Source organism: Hippocampus comes, unplaced genomic scaffold, assembly GCF_001891065.2.
Source record: "Hippocampus comes isolate QL1 unplaced genomic scaffold, H_comes_QL1_v1.1 scaffold95, whole genome shotgun sequence".
In the NCBI taxonomy this organism is placed as follows: Eukaryota; Metazoa; Chordata; class Actinopteri; order Syngnathiformes; family Syngnathidae; genus Hippocampus; species Hippocampus comes.
In genome coordinates, this window is record NW_017805778.1 from 436667 (window position 1) to 453843 (window position 17177).

The window sequence follows — 17177 nt, forward strand, 5'->3', positions numbered from 1 at the left end:
TATATACATATGGCCTAAGAATGACTCTCCCAGGAGTCTCACTTCTGTTAATTGCTCATCCACATTTTCATCTGGTGCACGTTAAATGAGTCAAGGAGCTTCATTCTCCACCCTTGGGGTATCTGTTCCTGTACAACATCCCTCCTCCAGTCCCTAATTTTGTAGACAAGCTGTTTCGTTATGTACGTGAGCCTACTGCATGCCGGTGTGGCCCTGTGCAGCGCTGAGCCTTGGTGTTGCCTCATCTACTGTATCCGATCACATAGAACGGCCGACCTCAGATGACTTTGCAGACGCGCTCTGCAGTCGACCGCTCGTGTGCACGCCTCCCCCATTCATCCTCCGTTCTTTGCCCTCAGTCTGGATCATGCCGCACATCTGCTGTGTGTTTCCCGTGAACCTCTACAATATAGCGCACAATTAGATGTCTCATTAATTAGCCACTGTATGTGGGTGGACCTCTGTTAATTGACTTAACCTGAGATGTGAAATTGTGTTAAGTGGGGCACAAACATACTGACAATAGTGCCAAATGTGAGCATTTTCCCATTACGGGCGTAAAAACTGTATAGGTTTGGCCTGGCGGTGGTCACCTATATATTTTTTGTAGAGTCAACGACTCATGAAAACTAATTGTTGAATCCAACACACTGAGTGACAGTTCTGTCGGCTGCACCCACGTCACTCAGTGTGAACCCAGGCCTTCGTCACCTATTTGTAGCTCAACGTTACCGTTTCCCTCCTTTGAAGCAAAACACACACGTACACACTTTCACAGCCTCCGGGATCCACATTCTTCACTTTCCTGCCTCTCCTTGCATCAGCCGTGCCCCTCTGTGCGAGGCTCTGTTAATAACTGCCACGGATAGAGTAAAGTCCAGCCCAAAGGTCAAAAGTGATAAATTCTGTGCTGCCTCTTGAAAAATAACTGCTTCAGAGGAGAAAAGTCCTCCGCCTTGGCATCGCATAGTTCTATCAACATGTGTGACATCATATGACTCCATTTCCTGGCGTGCAAACTTCAACAACACAATTATCTGAGAGTCGATGGATGGATTTCTGTTTGGCTGTATAGCATTCGATTGTTGGTACTGTAATTGCCTTTTTATTTTAATCCGGGGTTTGGAATGTAGACAAAAAAAAAAAGAAGTAAACAAAGTTGTTATTGCTGTACAGTATGTACCACTGTAAAGTTGACAGCAGGTCGAAGACAATGCTACAGACTGCTGGGATTAACCTTGTCAGCGGTGCATATAATAAGCGCCCGTGGAGCACCAATCCAAACTGGAAAAGCGACTGGTGACTGGCAAGAGTGGCAGTGCGTTGGCCTTCCTCCAGCCTCATCCCAGGCACAATCTGGAGAGTCGCTGCATGTTTATTCTAGCGAACACACCACCCCCTTAAGCTGGAGAAAAGACTGGATCTCACTATTGGAAACGGTTCAGATTCCACAGCCAAAATGTGACTTCATTTGCAACCCTTCAAAGGCTTCAATATATTTATGTATGTCTTTTGACATCCCCGCTGGATGCAGGTGCACTTTTCACCAGGAGGCGCTTTCTCTCTGTCAGCACAGATTAGCGGGAGGTAAATGCATTTCGAAGTGCCATGCGGGCTAATCTTGCTGCTTTGCATTAATAAATAGTTCATACAGGTTCAACTCCACTCTTGTCTTGCCTACGCTCACATGGCATAAGAAATTATACTACCAGCAGATATGTCTAGGTTAAGGGCAGCTCCAATGTTGAATTTATTTCCGATGGACATGAAGGTGCATTGTAGGGGGAGAAAAACGTCTTTTGGCTGTGTTTCAGGTCTCCCCGCAGGAGTTTGGAGCGTCAGTCTCAGTCCTGGAGTTCTTGTAAATCCCACCGTCTGCTGTTTACACTCGGGCTAAAGCTGATGTTGCTCGGGTCTGCTGTGCTGCGGGATGCAAAAGTTTGACATGGGGACAGATGGGAAAAGATCCTTTTCAGTCGAGTACAGTTTTACATGAAACTTAATTGTTTTATGATCCTACATTAAAAAAAAAATGCTGTCACCTGCCAAGATGATTTGGTGGCGTTTAAACAAAGATATGCTGTCATATTTTGAATTGTATGAAATCAGGGCGGTTCTACTGTTGAGGTTCCACTTTACTAGGAAAAGACAGAAAAATTGTGCTAATTGGTGGTTTACACATCATGCTCAACACAAAGCTTTTATCTTACAGTTTTTCCAAGATCAAAACCGACTGACTTTTTCTTTAAGCTTAAAGATGCCTTGGCTCTTATTTTCCATTACGCTGGTCGAATTTTGATTACCATCTGAGCCGCTGCTGGTACTTTTGGAGCCTTCCCTCATGAATAAGCGTGTGTGGAGCATCAGGATTCAGTCCTGGGCCATTAATGATGCAATATCGGGGCAAGAGGCGATGAAGACAAACACAAATGCATAACGACTGAATGGTGTTAAGCATTTGTAAAGCCATACTTGATTCTGTGATGCACAAACACCGAACGCAACCTTGTGATCTTCTGTCCTCTATTGTCATATTCCAAAAAATCTCCACGCCTCCTTCTGAAAGTTGTCTTCCCCGAACAGGCGCATTTCCTTTGAAGCTCCGGAAAATTATAGATTGAGGTGGTTCGACAGAAGTGTACAGCGCGGCGGCGTGTGGCACCAAGGGTATGGGAAAAGGCATTGAGATAGTGAGCTGTGTCGATGTGCCACTAAGGAATTCCTGGAATGGAAATGAGGCGAGACGATCGATCCGGAGACTAAAACCCGAGGCGGAGTGGGGCCGGTGATGGGTGGGTGGGTTGATTGAACCGCATGATGGTATCTGGATCATTGCTCTAATCCCTCTTGATTTCAGTGACCAACTGAGCAAACCGTGGGAGTGCATCTCCGCAATCAGCGGCAGGGTCTTCTCTTGGGAGTATTTTTCTGCATGTGAGATTTCTTTTGTTTTGTTTGTTTCTTTTTTTTGTTTTGTTTTTTTGGACATCATAATCATTTAAGACTCATTTTGCAACACCGCTGCAGAATTTTACAAGCTTTTGTCACATGCACGGCAGCATTTTTAATGGTTCATTTCTGCTCACTTGGGAATCAGTTGTCTACGGAGCCTCCGTTGGTACTGTAATCCATCATAGTTGTTTTGTGAAGATTTGCGGAGGATTAAATAATAATGGACTAATATGATGCTTCGGTGTAGGAATTAGCGATAAGCGTGATAATAAATAGACTGATTGTTAGGAATTCAACCAGTTTAAAGGTGCAGCACAATGGACTGATTGTTTGCACATCTGCGGTCAAGAGCTTTGGGGTTCAAGTTTTGTCTTGGGCTCTACTGCGTGAAGATTGCATGTTCTCCCCACGCTTGCATCGGTTATCAGTGGGGGATTTCGGCTACCTTGCATGCTTCAAAAACCTGCCGTTGAACTGGGGTTCAAGTTTTGGCTTGCGCTCTACTGCGTGAAGATTGCTCGTTCTCCCCACGCTTGCATCGGGTATCAGTGGGGGATTCCGGCTACCTTGCATGCTTCAAAAATCTGCTGTTGAAGACTGTAAAGTCATTATAAATGTCCATTAGTGCGAATGCTTGTTTGTCTGGACTCTGAGCTATAGAAGCACTGTACAACCCGGAATGGTTGCCAGCCAACACAACACACGTGTAAAATGCTCACTCATCAATAAGAACTGCTCTGTCTTAAATAGAAACAGCAAAAAAATAGAATAGAACAAGAGAAGGTAAAACAGTGCCATCTACCCTAAATACACAATCGCGACACATATTTTTAAGATAATGCTCAAAAGAGGAAGATTCATCGTTGTCACTGTGCAGTGAGGACCCCTCGATGCTATCTTGCAGGACTGCCATCTTCATGAAGGCTCATGCATGAGGAAACACGGATGAGAAGGTCAACATCAGTGTGCATGTCTGTGACTAAGAAATGATGTCTTTTGGATGGCAGCGACACCTTCGATTGGAAGGTCTTGAGGAGTACCGATTTTTCAGGTCAAATAAATCCATGATGTTTTCCTTCCTGGACTATTACTAAATTGGGGGCAGACCCCCACCAAGGCCAAACTGTTAAGATTTGTGGAAGAGAAAACAATGAAGCGTAAGATTTGTGTTTATGGGGTATTTGTTTGTTAATAGGCCGCTTCCTGGCTCATGGATGGTGGATAATACAATTAGGATTCCGGGGGTTGGATACTTCCATTGATGCCAGACTCAGTTAATGAATACATCCTGTTTTCAATCATTAGCGCTCAAGCACCGGGATGGTGTGGAGGAACCATGGAATTGCTTTCTTCATACTTTTTCAACCAGCCTGAAAACACCAATCTGACCACAACACAAAATTCACTGGACATGTCTGCCACTACAAGACACATGAAAATGTCTCCAAAATCCACGCCCCAAATAAAACAGAAAGATGGCTTTTTTTATTTGAATCAGACATTTTACTTCCCACAATTCCCAGGGATACACTCGACTGACAGGAAGTAAACAGGTGTTGTTGAAAGGTTCTCAATTGTTTGTTTTGTAAATGTTAGCTAGCACTTAACTGGACTTTGAACAAGGTATGTCCTTTTGTGTTTACCTTTCCAAAGTTTGTGCTGTATGGAAACCTATACCACCACTGTATATTTATTTGACATTTGCTAAAGATAGTAAGCATACAGCCTAGCATGGCCTTGTCATTGCATGACATTGCATTGTGGTCATTGTTTTTTGCCTTCGATGTGCTTGGCATTTAGTTCCAACACTGCCAAGGCCAAAATGTTTTTAGCAAGCACCTTGTCAATAAAGTTTTCAGTAATTTAACGCGTAATTGACATTTGCTGAAGCAAGTTAGCATACAGTCTAGCCTAGCCTTGTCATTGCATGACATTGCATTGTGGTAATTGTTTTTTGCCTTCCATGTGCTTGTCATTTAGTTCTAACACTGCCAAGGTCAAAATGTTTTTACCAAGCACCCTGTCAATAAAGTTTTCAGTAATTTAACGCGTAATTGACATTTGCTAAAGCTAGTTAGCATACAGCCTAGCCTAGCCGTGTCATTGCATGACATTGCATTGTGGTAATTGTTTTTTGCCTTCCATGTGCTTGTCATTTAGTTCTAACACTGCCAAGGTCAAAATGTTTTTAGCAAGTACCCTGTCAATAAAGTTTTCAGTAATTTAACATGTAATTGCTCCGAATTAGGGATAAATGCAATCACTTGACATTTTTTATGATTATATTACAGTAATCTAGAGGTAATTGTAAATTTAAAGATTTTTTTTTTTAACTGTTAAAAATCATTAAGTATTTCGCTTTTGATACACGTTTGCATTAATGCCTCTTACAAATGAACTGTAAAAAAAAAAAAACCCATGCAAAAAAAAAAAAAATAGGATTATGGTAATGATGGTCATTTCACTACTGAGTATGGTGTTTATTGTATTTACGCCGAATAACTTTTGGTCCAGCATGAAGCATAATTGAGCAATATGATGATTCAATCAGCAGCGGTTCGATGGCGTATACACACACTCACACACCCGCGGCATCAATAGTGGATGAGTCATGTCTGCCAGTGCTTACAGTTACTGTGATGGGCTGCAATTGGAATTCACAGCACACATATTAGCGCTCTCTCTCTCTCTCTCTCTCTCTCTCTCTCTCTCTCTCTCTCTCTCTCTCTCTCTCTCTCTCTCTCTTTCTCTCTCTCTCCCTCTCTCTGCCTCTTGTCACATCGTTGCCCTTCCACTACCTTTTTTTGGGGGGGCCCTTCAACTACCTGCCTTGTCTTAGAAACACACGCGCACTCACACATACACACTGCATGTGTTGGCGGTCAGGAATACAAATAATGTGTCGTTATTCATGTGGCCATGCCAGTGACATGTGATGACAGGCACAACAATTAAATGCTCTTCCACTAGATGACAGAAAGTACAATTAACCTGTGCATCCACCTCTTGTCTTGAATAGAACAGGATAGCTTTGTCTTCAGCGAAACAGGCTAAGAAACCGGTAAGTAAACAGATCATCATTATGTCAGCACAGTTTACGTTTTTTGACATCTATGCATAGTGGTGTCCACATTTGTAACGGCGGTAATGACTGAATAAAGGTTAGCAAATACTGCACGAGAAGCTCCTCAATGAGTTTGGATATCAATGTGCATGAGGCTTGATGATGGAATGGAATGATGGAGTGATCATCTCGAAAGCAAGACATCACCCAAAGTGATGATTTCAGTGTGTACTCTCTGCACTCCACCGATCAGCTGAGATTCCTAGCTCACTTTGGTTGAAAGGTGAGTTGCAGCCATCCAGTCCCAGGGAACATTTTGGCAAATAACCATTCACACTCAGATTAACACCGGTTGACAGTTTTGGGTCTTCGGTTAAACCAAGAAACATGTTAGCAGACTGTGAATGCCGAAATAAGACAGCGGTAGACCTCTGCCAAGGTCAAATTCTTTCCTGTGAGCTTAGCAGCAAGATTTAAAGGTTGAGGGGAAATGTTTGACTGTTAAATAGATGGAAGGAATAAAAAGACTCAGTGGAGGTTGTAAGCGTTCAAAGTTTAAGTAATTATTTTGCACCATAATGTTCTACTCCAGTTCTTTGCTGAGACGACTCTGTGTTGCAAAAAAATGGAAATGAAAAAGCAAAATATTCACGAAGAAATCAACCCTTCATTCACAGTTATTCATCGCAGTGATTCAGTCAAAGGTTACAATATCTGCCGTGGCCTTTCGTGTGTTTGCATGTTCTCCTTGTACTTGCGTGGATGTTACCCACATACTCCAAAAACCTCCAGAATGGCTCACTGAAGCCTCTAAATTGTCCACAGGTGTAAATGACGCGATTGGCTGGCAATCAGCCCCCAGGTGTCAGCCAACAGGTGTAAGTGACTGTTTGTTTATACCTACCGCGCGATTGGCTGGCAATCAGCCCCCAGGTGTCAGCCGCCATATGCTCCTCCTCACTTGAGACTTTACAAAGACAAGTGCTTTGCAAATGGTAAGTGGATGGAGGAATGTCCTCACTTTAGGACAAATATGATCTTATCTTGTTCTAATCCCATCTTGTCTTCCAACAACCACTACAAACACATGAAGTCGGTGTGCTCCGGCAACTCAAGCGATTGATAAAATATGTCCAATGTGAAATTTGTTGACCCCAAAAGGAGCTTTTGTGTGGATTGAGATATGTGGGAAAATTATTGGTCCGTGAATGGCTGTCTCTCTTACATGGGTTGACTTCAAAGCTTGTGCGTTCATGTGATGTGTAACGGGTGACTGGGAATGTCAATGCGAGATATAACCAGTCCATAAACTTCCTCGTTACAAGGCGAGCACGCGTTTTGACGGTTCAGCTGTGCAAGCGACAAAGCCACTGCACTCTATCAGGTGAGTCTTCTTTTCGACATACATTTACACATGTTTGGTGTGCCGTTCAGTGCTTCAAGCTCGGATGTTTGTTGTCCTCGGTTGGCTCGCTCATCAGAAGAACTTTGTTTTCAAAGGATCATCTTCAGTCTTCAATCAAATGTTCCCATGGAGAGGCATGATGCCAAACCTGTCTATGAAAATGATGATTAGTGCACTTCAAAACAAGCGCTGCCCCCTTCCTGACCTCTGCCATCAACATCTGGTCCACTGAAAAGCGTCCCATTCCCTCCACTGAGTGGAGTCTTGGCTGACATCTAAACCATCCCTCCAGATCACAGGATGTACAGGTAAGACAAGCCTGCCTGACGCACTGCTTTTTGGATGAGTTTAAAATACGTGGTCATGTGCCTTTAAGAAATGAACGTCTTATGCCTCACTTCAAAATGTATTAAAATGGTTAAAAGGTTGTTCTGTTGACACTTTTACTTTGATATAAGAACTGATAAAAAAAGAAGGTAAGCAAAAAAAAAAAATCAACTTTTCTGAAAAATGGGTCTACATATTCATGACAAATTCACCTACTTGTGATTTTTGAATCGCATCTTTGTGCACAATCTCGGGTTTATCTAAGTCATGAACTAGAGCTCGTCTTGCCGGCGTGGTGTGGGATTTACCATCCAGCATGAACACGACAATTGTCAATCAAGAGGGCTGTACTTTACACTCTGCACTTCAATGTCCATCAAGCTGTGCTTCTCCATAACCTGACCGTTTGCACACACATTTTGTATGCCGGATGGCTGAGTCTGGCGTGTTACTCGTGGTCCATATATAGTCTTTAGCTTAGCACATAGCTCACGTCTCCACCTCCTTTGCTACGTCAGGTGACAGCTAGTTCATACACTTGGGCTTGGTGCTTTAGCGGCATGTCGTCAGAAGTGCTAAAACTGCTCATGGGAGGCTAAAAGGTTCACCAAAAATACGCCAAAGTACTGATAGCAGAAAGCTATAGTCCGGCATGTCTGAGTAAACATGGTGAGCTTTTCCCATGTCAAAAAGCACATGTTTGTCTCGTATGTTATCTTTGGATGTGTGGTGCGATACTGCAGTGCTTTTATTTTGAAAACCCAAATTTACCAGCTGCAGGATGTTGCCTAATGGAGCCAAAGTCTCACGTTGCCTCGTGTTGTGTATATAAACTTTCAATGGTGGGATAGCCTTGTCGTCTTATTGAACCCCTTTAGACACGAGATGAGAGTACAAACACCTAACTGTACCTAGATATACGTAATAGCTGGAGGAAAAACAACAAACAAAGACGTCATCAACACATGCGCCAAGCAGGGTGCCATTACAAGACTAAAAGAGTGTGCTTCAGGATACGCGTTTACTGTAACGTGAAGCGTTTGAAGACGTAAGCATTTCAAACACCACTCAAGGGTTGAGATCGTAGTTTGTGGTGTAAAGTATTAAAATATTCACTGCCAGCCGTTTTCAAAGCAGAGTTCCCCCCACGTCGGCAGCTGTAGAGCATTTTGACTGATCTTTTGAGATTTGCGGGATATTGTTATCAACTTTTCTGAAAAATGGGTCTACATATTCATGACAAATTCACCTACTTGTGATTTTTGAATCGCATCTTTGTGCACAATCTCGGGTTTATCTAAGTCATGAACTAGAGCTCGTCTTGCCGGCGTGGTGTGGGATTTACCATCCAGCATGAACACGACAATTGTCAATCAAGAGGGCTGTACTTTACACTCTGCACTTCAATGTCCATTGAGCTGTGCTTCTCCATAACCTGACCGTTTGCACACACATTTTGTATGCCGGATGGCTGAGTCTGGCGTGTTACTCGTGGTCCATATATAGTCTTTAGCTTAGCACATAGCTCACGTCTCCACCTCCTTTGCTACGTCAGGTGACAGCTAGTTCATACACTTGGGCTTGGTGCTTTAGCGGCATGTCGTCAGAAGTGCTAAACCTGCTCATGGGAGGCTAAAAGGTTCACCAAAAATACGCCAAAGTACTGATAGCAGAAAGCTATAGTCCGGCATGTCTGAGTAAACATGGTGAGCTTTTCCCATGTCAAAAAGCACATGTTTGTCTCGTATGTTATCTTTGGATGTGTGGTGCGATACTGCAGTGCTTTTATTTTGAAAACCCAAATTTACCAGCTGCAGGATGTTGCCTAATGGAGCCAAAGTCTCACGTTGCCTCGTGTTGTGTATATAAACTTTCAATGGTGGGATAGCCTTGTCGTCTTATTGAACCCCTTTAGACACGAGATGAGAGTACAAACACCTAACTGTACCTAGATATATGTAATAGCTGGAGGAAAAACAACAAACAAAGACGTCATCAACACATGCGCCAAGCAGGGTGCCATTACAAGACTAAAAGAGTGTGCTTCAGGATACGCGTTTACTGTAACGTGAAGCGTTTGAAGACGTAAGCATTTCAAACACCACTCAAGGGTTGAGATCGTAGTTTGTGGTGTAAAGTATTAAAATATTCACTGCCAGCCGTTTTCAAAGCAGAGTTCCCCCCACGTCGGCAGCTGTAGAGCATTTTGACTGATCTTTTGAGATTTGCGGGATATTGTTTCAATATAAGCACTGGACCTACCCGCAAAAAGATGAGACTGTTCTTTCACTGGGGGAAAAATGTTTCTAGCTTTTTACATTTTTTTAATGAGCAACAGTGGAACACCTCAAACATTTCTGGCCAAAAGGTGGAAAAGAACAAGCTCAGCCAGAACTGTGCAATTGTCGCTCCAATTTTAATTTTTTTTTTTTTTTTAACTTTTTTACAAATTATAAAATGACATGAAAAAGACTGAGATAGGGCTTTTTACGTAAAAATAAGGATTTATTTACAGATATATGACGAAGAAACACACCGTGAGCAACGCTGACTCACCGCATGGCTCACATGTGGCTTTTTTTACATGCCGCTCTCCATCTTCACTTTTCTCACGATTATGACACACACGATCTGCGACTTACCACTACTCATGCTCTTTTTATACCATCCATACACATACCCACTTCGAGCGTAATGTTGCTTAACTTGTTAGAGTTCCATGTTGGCATTTCTTTCTCTCAAAGTTGACGTGGCAAGATTCACCCCCTAATCTTTATCTTCAACTAAAAAGCTGTTCTGATATTTCATCCAAAGCAATGCAACGCTGCCATATACAAGGCTCCATTTCATTCCTGTAGTTTTACTGAATTTCGTAAACAAGATGAGCGAGCCCCTTTTGCATGCTCAGTTGTTGAAACTTACACTTGACAAATCCGTTTGTCGGTGGCCATCAATAATTATTTTATCATTTCAATTATTTGACTGAAATTCGCTATTCGTGGTCGGGCTCAGTCACTTGGTCCTTAATTGCCGGTTCCACTATATGCTAACAGTACACGTATAATCCAATAAAGCTCATTACGTGTATTGTGGTTGCATTGTGCCGTAGGGTCATTTACATAAGATAACCAAAATATTTTAAAAAATTTCAAAGGATGCAATGCACTTCAACACTGCTGCCAACAACGACCAAAATAGTAGACATCAATAAAAATGGTTACCTTGCTGACTGTATCAATGAAAATTTTGAATTCTTTCATATGGTGTCTACATTCAGTAGATTCGCTCATTTGAAAGTATTTTGAGTCCTACTCAATAAAATTCAGCTTCTAAGCTGCATCCTAACACAGATTTTTGGATCGACGCTGAGTTAGTCATCCGTGCCAGCCTTCTCCACAAAAACACAAATTGAGGGGATCTCTTTTGGAAGACTGATGTTCATCCCACCAGAGGAGTTCCAGACGTAGACTCCTTGCCAAGGTGCACAGAAGCAGACGCAGCCAGCTCGCGCTAAACTGGGCCAACACCTCACTAGGGCAGATTATGTTGGTACTTTGTCATCCATTTGCTTGTTAGTGTGTTTGTGTAGCAGTTTAACATACTGCAAATGTTTTGTTCATTCATTAACAGCAACAGGGACACTCTGATGCCTATATGAATACAGTCATTTGACTTTTGGCCCTCAGAAGAATAATCATCCAAAACATTTTATACCAATAGGACAAAAGGTTTGGGACAGGAAGTGAAAATAAGGAGTCAACAACCTCCCTTTTTTCTGTTACTTTATGGAAGTGTTGTTTGATAGAATTTTTTTTTAGTTGGTTGAGCTTAGAAGTGCAGCTCAGAATCTCCGTTCTAATTCATTGGAAAGTGAGTGTCATAATATGCTCATCAAAGCATGCGTTTATGAACCTTATAGAATAGAAAATGACCTTCCCGAATCGGTTCTCTCGAGGTTGAGAGTATAGATGATTTCTGGCGGGGGAGGAGGACAAAGATGTCTGCAATATAGCACATACAGTTTTTGTACCTTCAGGTAAACTTTCACCATAAGGATGGTACCCTCCAGTGGAACACTTTTACTATTTAATATGACTCTATTGTAGACAATGTGCATATTGTCGACAATAAATTGTTACTGGACGATCAAGCCAAAAGCCACTTGTTGTGTTTGCATCTGCTACAAGGACCACGCACTTCCACTTCAAACTGCAAAGCATGGGTACCTTTCAAAAAGTATGGCATTTTGTTTCCTGGTTTTTGATCAGACTCTCATCGATTATGCTTCAAGGGTTAACTATTCGATGATCGTCTGCAAATACTGCAGGCACAACTGTTTTGAAAACATGCACAAGGCCATTCATGCGGTTGGAGGGAAAAATCGACTCAGCTTATTCCATGCAATTAACGGAATGATGCAGAGTGTTTGCCCAATCACCAAGCCTTCATTGAATGCGTGGACTCTTGACTCCCCCGGCATCAAAACAAACGTGCAAGGCAAATATTTGTGAAAACGTCCTTTTAAATGCGTACCTGTGTACTCACCCTCCCTCCTTCCTTCCTTCCTTCCCTCCCTCACCGTGCCCCTCTCCTTCACCTCCCCCTCTCTCCCTCTCCCCCCTGCGTGTGCATATAGGCGATAAGCTGCTCGGCCACTGCGCAACGATGGAGCTCTCGCAGCGATGGAGATGACGCAAACAGCCTGTGTTCTCCGAAAAAGTGATTCCAGGCGAACATGGCGGCAACTTAGGCGCGCTCCAAGATGACAACGGCCAGCCGGAGACGGGATTCAAGGATTCACGCTCGGCTTCCAGGCAGCGACGAGACTGGCCAGTGCGGGCCGGCCGCTTCACTTCAGTGAGAGAGTGCACTATCTGCGGCAGACGCCCCAGCAGCAGCAGCAGCAGCAGCAGCAGTAGAAGCAGAAACATCATCAAAGGCGAAGAGAGAAACGAAGGGAGCACACCCGGGGAAGAAAGAAAGAAAGGAAGGAAGAAAGGAAGGACGGAAGTTAGGGACGGACGGACGGACGCGGCATGCGGTCAAAGAGGACGCCGTCCCCCCGCGGGGAGCCACGGAGGTTGCGGCAAGCTTAATCCGCGCGGGTGGGTTTATTGGACCGGAATAGAACCGATTGCTGCGGGCGCCCATCGAGCAGCGCCCTGCACCGGCGGAGGCAACGGCACCCTGCGGAGAACCGAGCCGAGTCCGCCTAAGTCAATGAGTATTGAGACAGAGCAGCCCCCGCGGTGGAGTCGGCCAGGGCAGCACTCTCCTAAAATATGACCAGGGGTGCTTGGATGCGTCGACAGCATGACGAAGGCGTAAAATACTGGTTCGCACCCCGAGGGACCGAGAAGCCATCCACCGAGTCGGAGCGGGCCCAGAGATGGCGACTGTCGCTGGCCTCACTGCTCTTCATCACCGTCCTGCTCTCGGATCACCTGTGGTTCTGCGCCGAAGCCACGCTCACCCGCACCAGGGACAAGCGGCGCTCGGGCCCGGGGAGGCTCGGGATTAGAGAGACGGGCGAGCAGCCTCACTCCCTCCACTGGCTCCCGCCGGCGCCACCACCACCACCATCATCACCATCTTCACCACCGCCTGACCCCCATCACCACCACCGCTACCACGCCAGAGAGCAAAATGCTATTTTTCTAGGGAATTCTACCGAACCTCTGTGGCGGATGGACACCTGTCACCCGGACAGCGTGTCCAAAGACTGCTTCACTTTCACGGACGCGGACACCGTGTGCCTGGGCCTGGCGGGGGGAGATGGGACGCAGTTGGCGCACGTGAACCTGAGCGATTTGTACCTTTCTTTTTGTAATTCCTACTCACTTTTGGATTTGTTTTACGGGTTTACGAGTCCACACGACATGAATTGCACCCTGGATATGGCCATGGGGGCGGACGCGCCGGGATGCGGCGAGTGCGTCCGGGCTTACCAGCTCCTTGACCGGCAAGCGGAGGACAACTACCGGGACTTCGAGCACTTGGTGCGCAAATACGAGACGGACGCGTACTCGGTTCGGACGTGCATGGAGGAATGCAAGGTAGGGCACGCGCACGCACTCACGCACGCACGCACGCTCACACGAGTGGAGTTGAGGGGGTGGGTTCACGGTCGCCATAGCAACCGGTGGTTATGTCAGGATATTTGCATTTTTTGGTCTTTCCTTTCAAGAAATCAAGCTTGCAGTGTGCTTCAGCTGCACAGTTCGAACACTTTGTGACGTTATTTTGTGCATTGTCCTGTAATGGTCTGCAGCGGATCTCAGCCACTCTTTGCATTGTCTCCAGTCTTGCACACAACCCTTTGGGAGCCCACTCACTCCATTTGTGGCCTTCCCGCTGTCCATGGTGCTGCAAACTAGGCCCCACGAGAGGCCTTTTTTTTTTAAACTGTTTGCTCAACAGAAGAAAATCATACGGGGACGCACTTAACTCGGGTGCTGCAGTGTTACTCTTTGTGTTACATATAGCTTGAGCGACATCTCTGATCTTGTGCTACGTGCACACACACGTCTCTTTCCTATAACGTTGCCTTTTGCCGCTTCCTCCTCATGTCATCTAATCAGCAACCGCTAGCCTTTGCTAACGCAATTAGTCTCAGGCAGTGCCACGACTGCCTTTTAGCCCCTTTAGCCCAATCTGAATTGCTAATCGGCCTCTGTGTCCGAGTGACCTTTGAGAAATCGCGGCGCCCCGGGACTGCATGACAAACGGGTGCTCCTTTCAAGAAGCACTCTGCCAGTGAGAGAATAAATACGTGACGCCACTTGATATGATAATTATAGCTATTCATTCTCATCTGCAATAGTTTCATAGTCTTGAGGCTGGTGGCATTTTGGTCAAACAGTTAAAGCCTTGTCTCAAGCCTCTTGGTCGCACTTTGCAGGAGCTCGCAACCTCATGATGACTTTGAAAGCTCAACGGTGTTCTATGTGATTCCTCAAATAGTGTTTGAGGGCATGTATTTATTCTACCGCAGTAAGTACCGTGGTATTTGACGAAAAGATATCGTTCTGAGAGGCCGTCTTGACTATATTTCCTTAAACGGTGTGCAAGAGCTTTGATTTATATAAACCCAAAGATGATAACAGACATTTATTTCAAGGAAGTGACCATTTATAATGTATTTCCTCAAGTAGTTGCTCGGGGCTTATGTTTACTCAACTGGAGCAAGCATGAGGTGTTTATTTGACTGAGGTGTCAATTTGAGTGAAAACTTTCATTATATTTCCGCATACACGAGCCGGGGGCTTTGATTTACTGAACTGCAGATTGTATGGCATGTTTATTTGAAGGAGGCATACATTAGAGAGGAGGCCGACGCTGTATTTCCTGAAATAGTTGCCAGGGGCTTGTATTTACTCAACTGCAGAGAGTACCAGGCGTTTATTTGAATAAAGTATCCAAGTAAGTGGAGGCATTGATAGTATTTCCTCAATTAGTCACCAGGGTCTTTTTTTTTTTTTTTTAAACACAGAGAGCACATTAGATATTATTTGATGAGTTGCTCATTGGAGATGAGGCCTGTACTATATTTCTCAAATGGTTCCAAAGGGGCTTTTATCTACTCAATTGCAGAGAGTATCAGGTTTATCTGAAGGAGGCATTCATAGGAAAGACGGCCTTTGCTGTACTTGCTCGAATAGTTGCCAGGGGGCTTTTATTTACCCCACTGCGGAGGAAGTGTTTCTTTATTTATGGCATTCATTGAGGGGAGGCGTTTCTTTTATTGTCACAAATGGCGGCAGGCATTCATTTAGCCAACGACAGAAAATACCAAATGTTTATTTGACAGAAGCGTCAATTTGAGAGACGAGCTTCCCAATAATTTCCTGAATTAGTGTCAGGAGGCTTGGATTTATCCAAATGTAGAAAGCATGTAAAGTATTTATTTGAAAGAGCTGTCCATTTGAGAGAAGACCCGTGCTTTCTTTCCTCAAATAGTTAGACAATGACAGTATACTGTATTATTTGCTCAATGTGGACCGTGTGCCTCACCTGCACCGAATTTCAAGGAAGGGTGAGCCGCTTTGATGGGCCGGGAATCAAAGTTCACTCCCACAATGTCGCACACGCCCATTTCTCACAGTGCCCATCTACCAAAATGCCAAAATGAAAATGTCTCCTGTGAGACTGCACTCTAGGTGAGACGTGCGCTTGGAACAAAAAGTGTTGCGTTTGTTTTGCGTGATGAGGATGAATTTAATGTAGCATCTACATTCACGGGTTTAATCAACATCCTTTGAGATTTGGTGATGCAGGATTTCATTATTGAGATTATACAAGATTTTCCTCTTGTGATCATATGGGGAATACACACTGTACGTTGCTAGGTTTTATGCAGATAATTTTACATTAAATATGCACACTTCCATTTACAGTTTTTATGGCCATAGCAAATGCTGCTTATTGGTGTTAAAGCAAATGTTTTTTGGGGGGGCTTATATAACGCGTATTTCTCGAGCCAACGGTGGCTTACTTTTACTTGGCATATGTAATCTTTTATTTTTACCTGGAATTTATGTGAAGAAAGGCGGCACTGTGTATGCGTGTTAAGTTCATTGAATCTAAATTGTCCATTGATGTGAATGTGAGCATGAATCATTGTTTTTTCCAGATAAGTACTGTTTTTCCATATGTTATGTGCCTGCCGTTTGGCTGGCAACCTGTCTAGATTGTTCCCGAATCGTGCCCAACGTGAGCTGGGATAGGCTCCAGTACACCTTCCACGCTCATGAGGACAAATGGAATAGCAAATAGTTCATCTGATGAAAATCATGGTTGCTACGGGCTGTAATAGGACCCCGTTACATGCGCTGTTTACTGCAGTTTTGAAATGATGTTTTCTCAAAACTGGACTGCCATTCATCTACAGACAATGGCTTTGCCCTTGTTCAAAATGAAGCTCTACAACACACACACACACACACACACACACACACGCACACGAGAGAGAGAGAGAAAATTTCTTGTTTTTTTTTTTTTTTTCAATCAGATTTTTCTCTATGTGTTTACGTGTCATTATAATATGTTCCGGGTCTTTAGGTAGTGCTGGCGGTTGTAACTTAAACTACAATATATTGGCAATGAGATTGTTTCTTTAACCAATCAGGTTTCAGTATGTACCCCGACTACTGCCTGAAGACAGCTTGGATAGGCTCAAGCACACACGTGACCTTCGTCAGAATAAGCGGTTCGGGTAACGAATGCATGGATAAATCGGTGCAGGTGTACCGAATAATGTCGCCTGTGTGTGAATGCTTAGTTTGAGGAACGACAGCCATTTTACATGTGAGCGTGACTGCCCGGTACTCTGAATTCTATTATTTGCTTTCTGTTTTTCACCATCCGAAACCTTTTTGTGCTTTTGACACCTTCTGATCCATAACACACAAACAGAGATAGCCCCCCCCC

General features: G+C 44.1%; 1 protein-coding gene across 1 annotated transcript in view; it reads left to right on the forward strand.

Annotated features, from left to right (window-relative positions):
* Positions 1-6922: 6922 nt before the first annotated feature.
* Positions 6923-17177, forward strand: part of nalf1b (NALCN channel auxiliary factor 1b) — a 77610-nt gene continuing 67355 nt past the window's right edge. Inside the window, exons 1-3 of the mRNA XM_019884671.1 lie at positions 6923-7400; positions 7517-7729; positions 12385-13804. Coding sequence (XP_019740230.1) covers positions 13031-13804 — 774 coding nt within the window. The 5' untranslated portion in view covers positions 6923-7400; positions 7517-7729; positions 12385-13030. The remainder of the gene's footprint in view (positions 7401-7516; positions 7730-12384; positions 13805-17177) is intronic.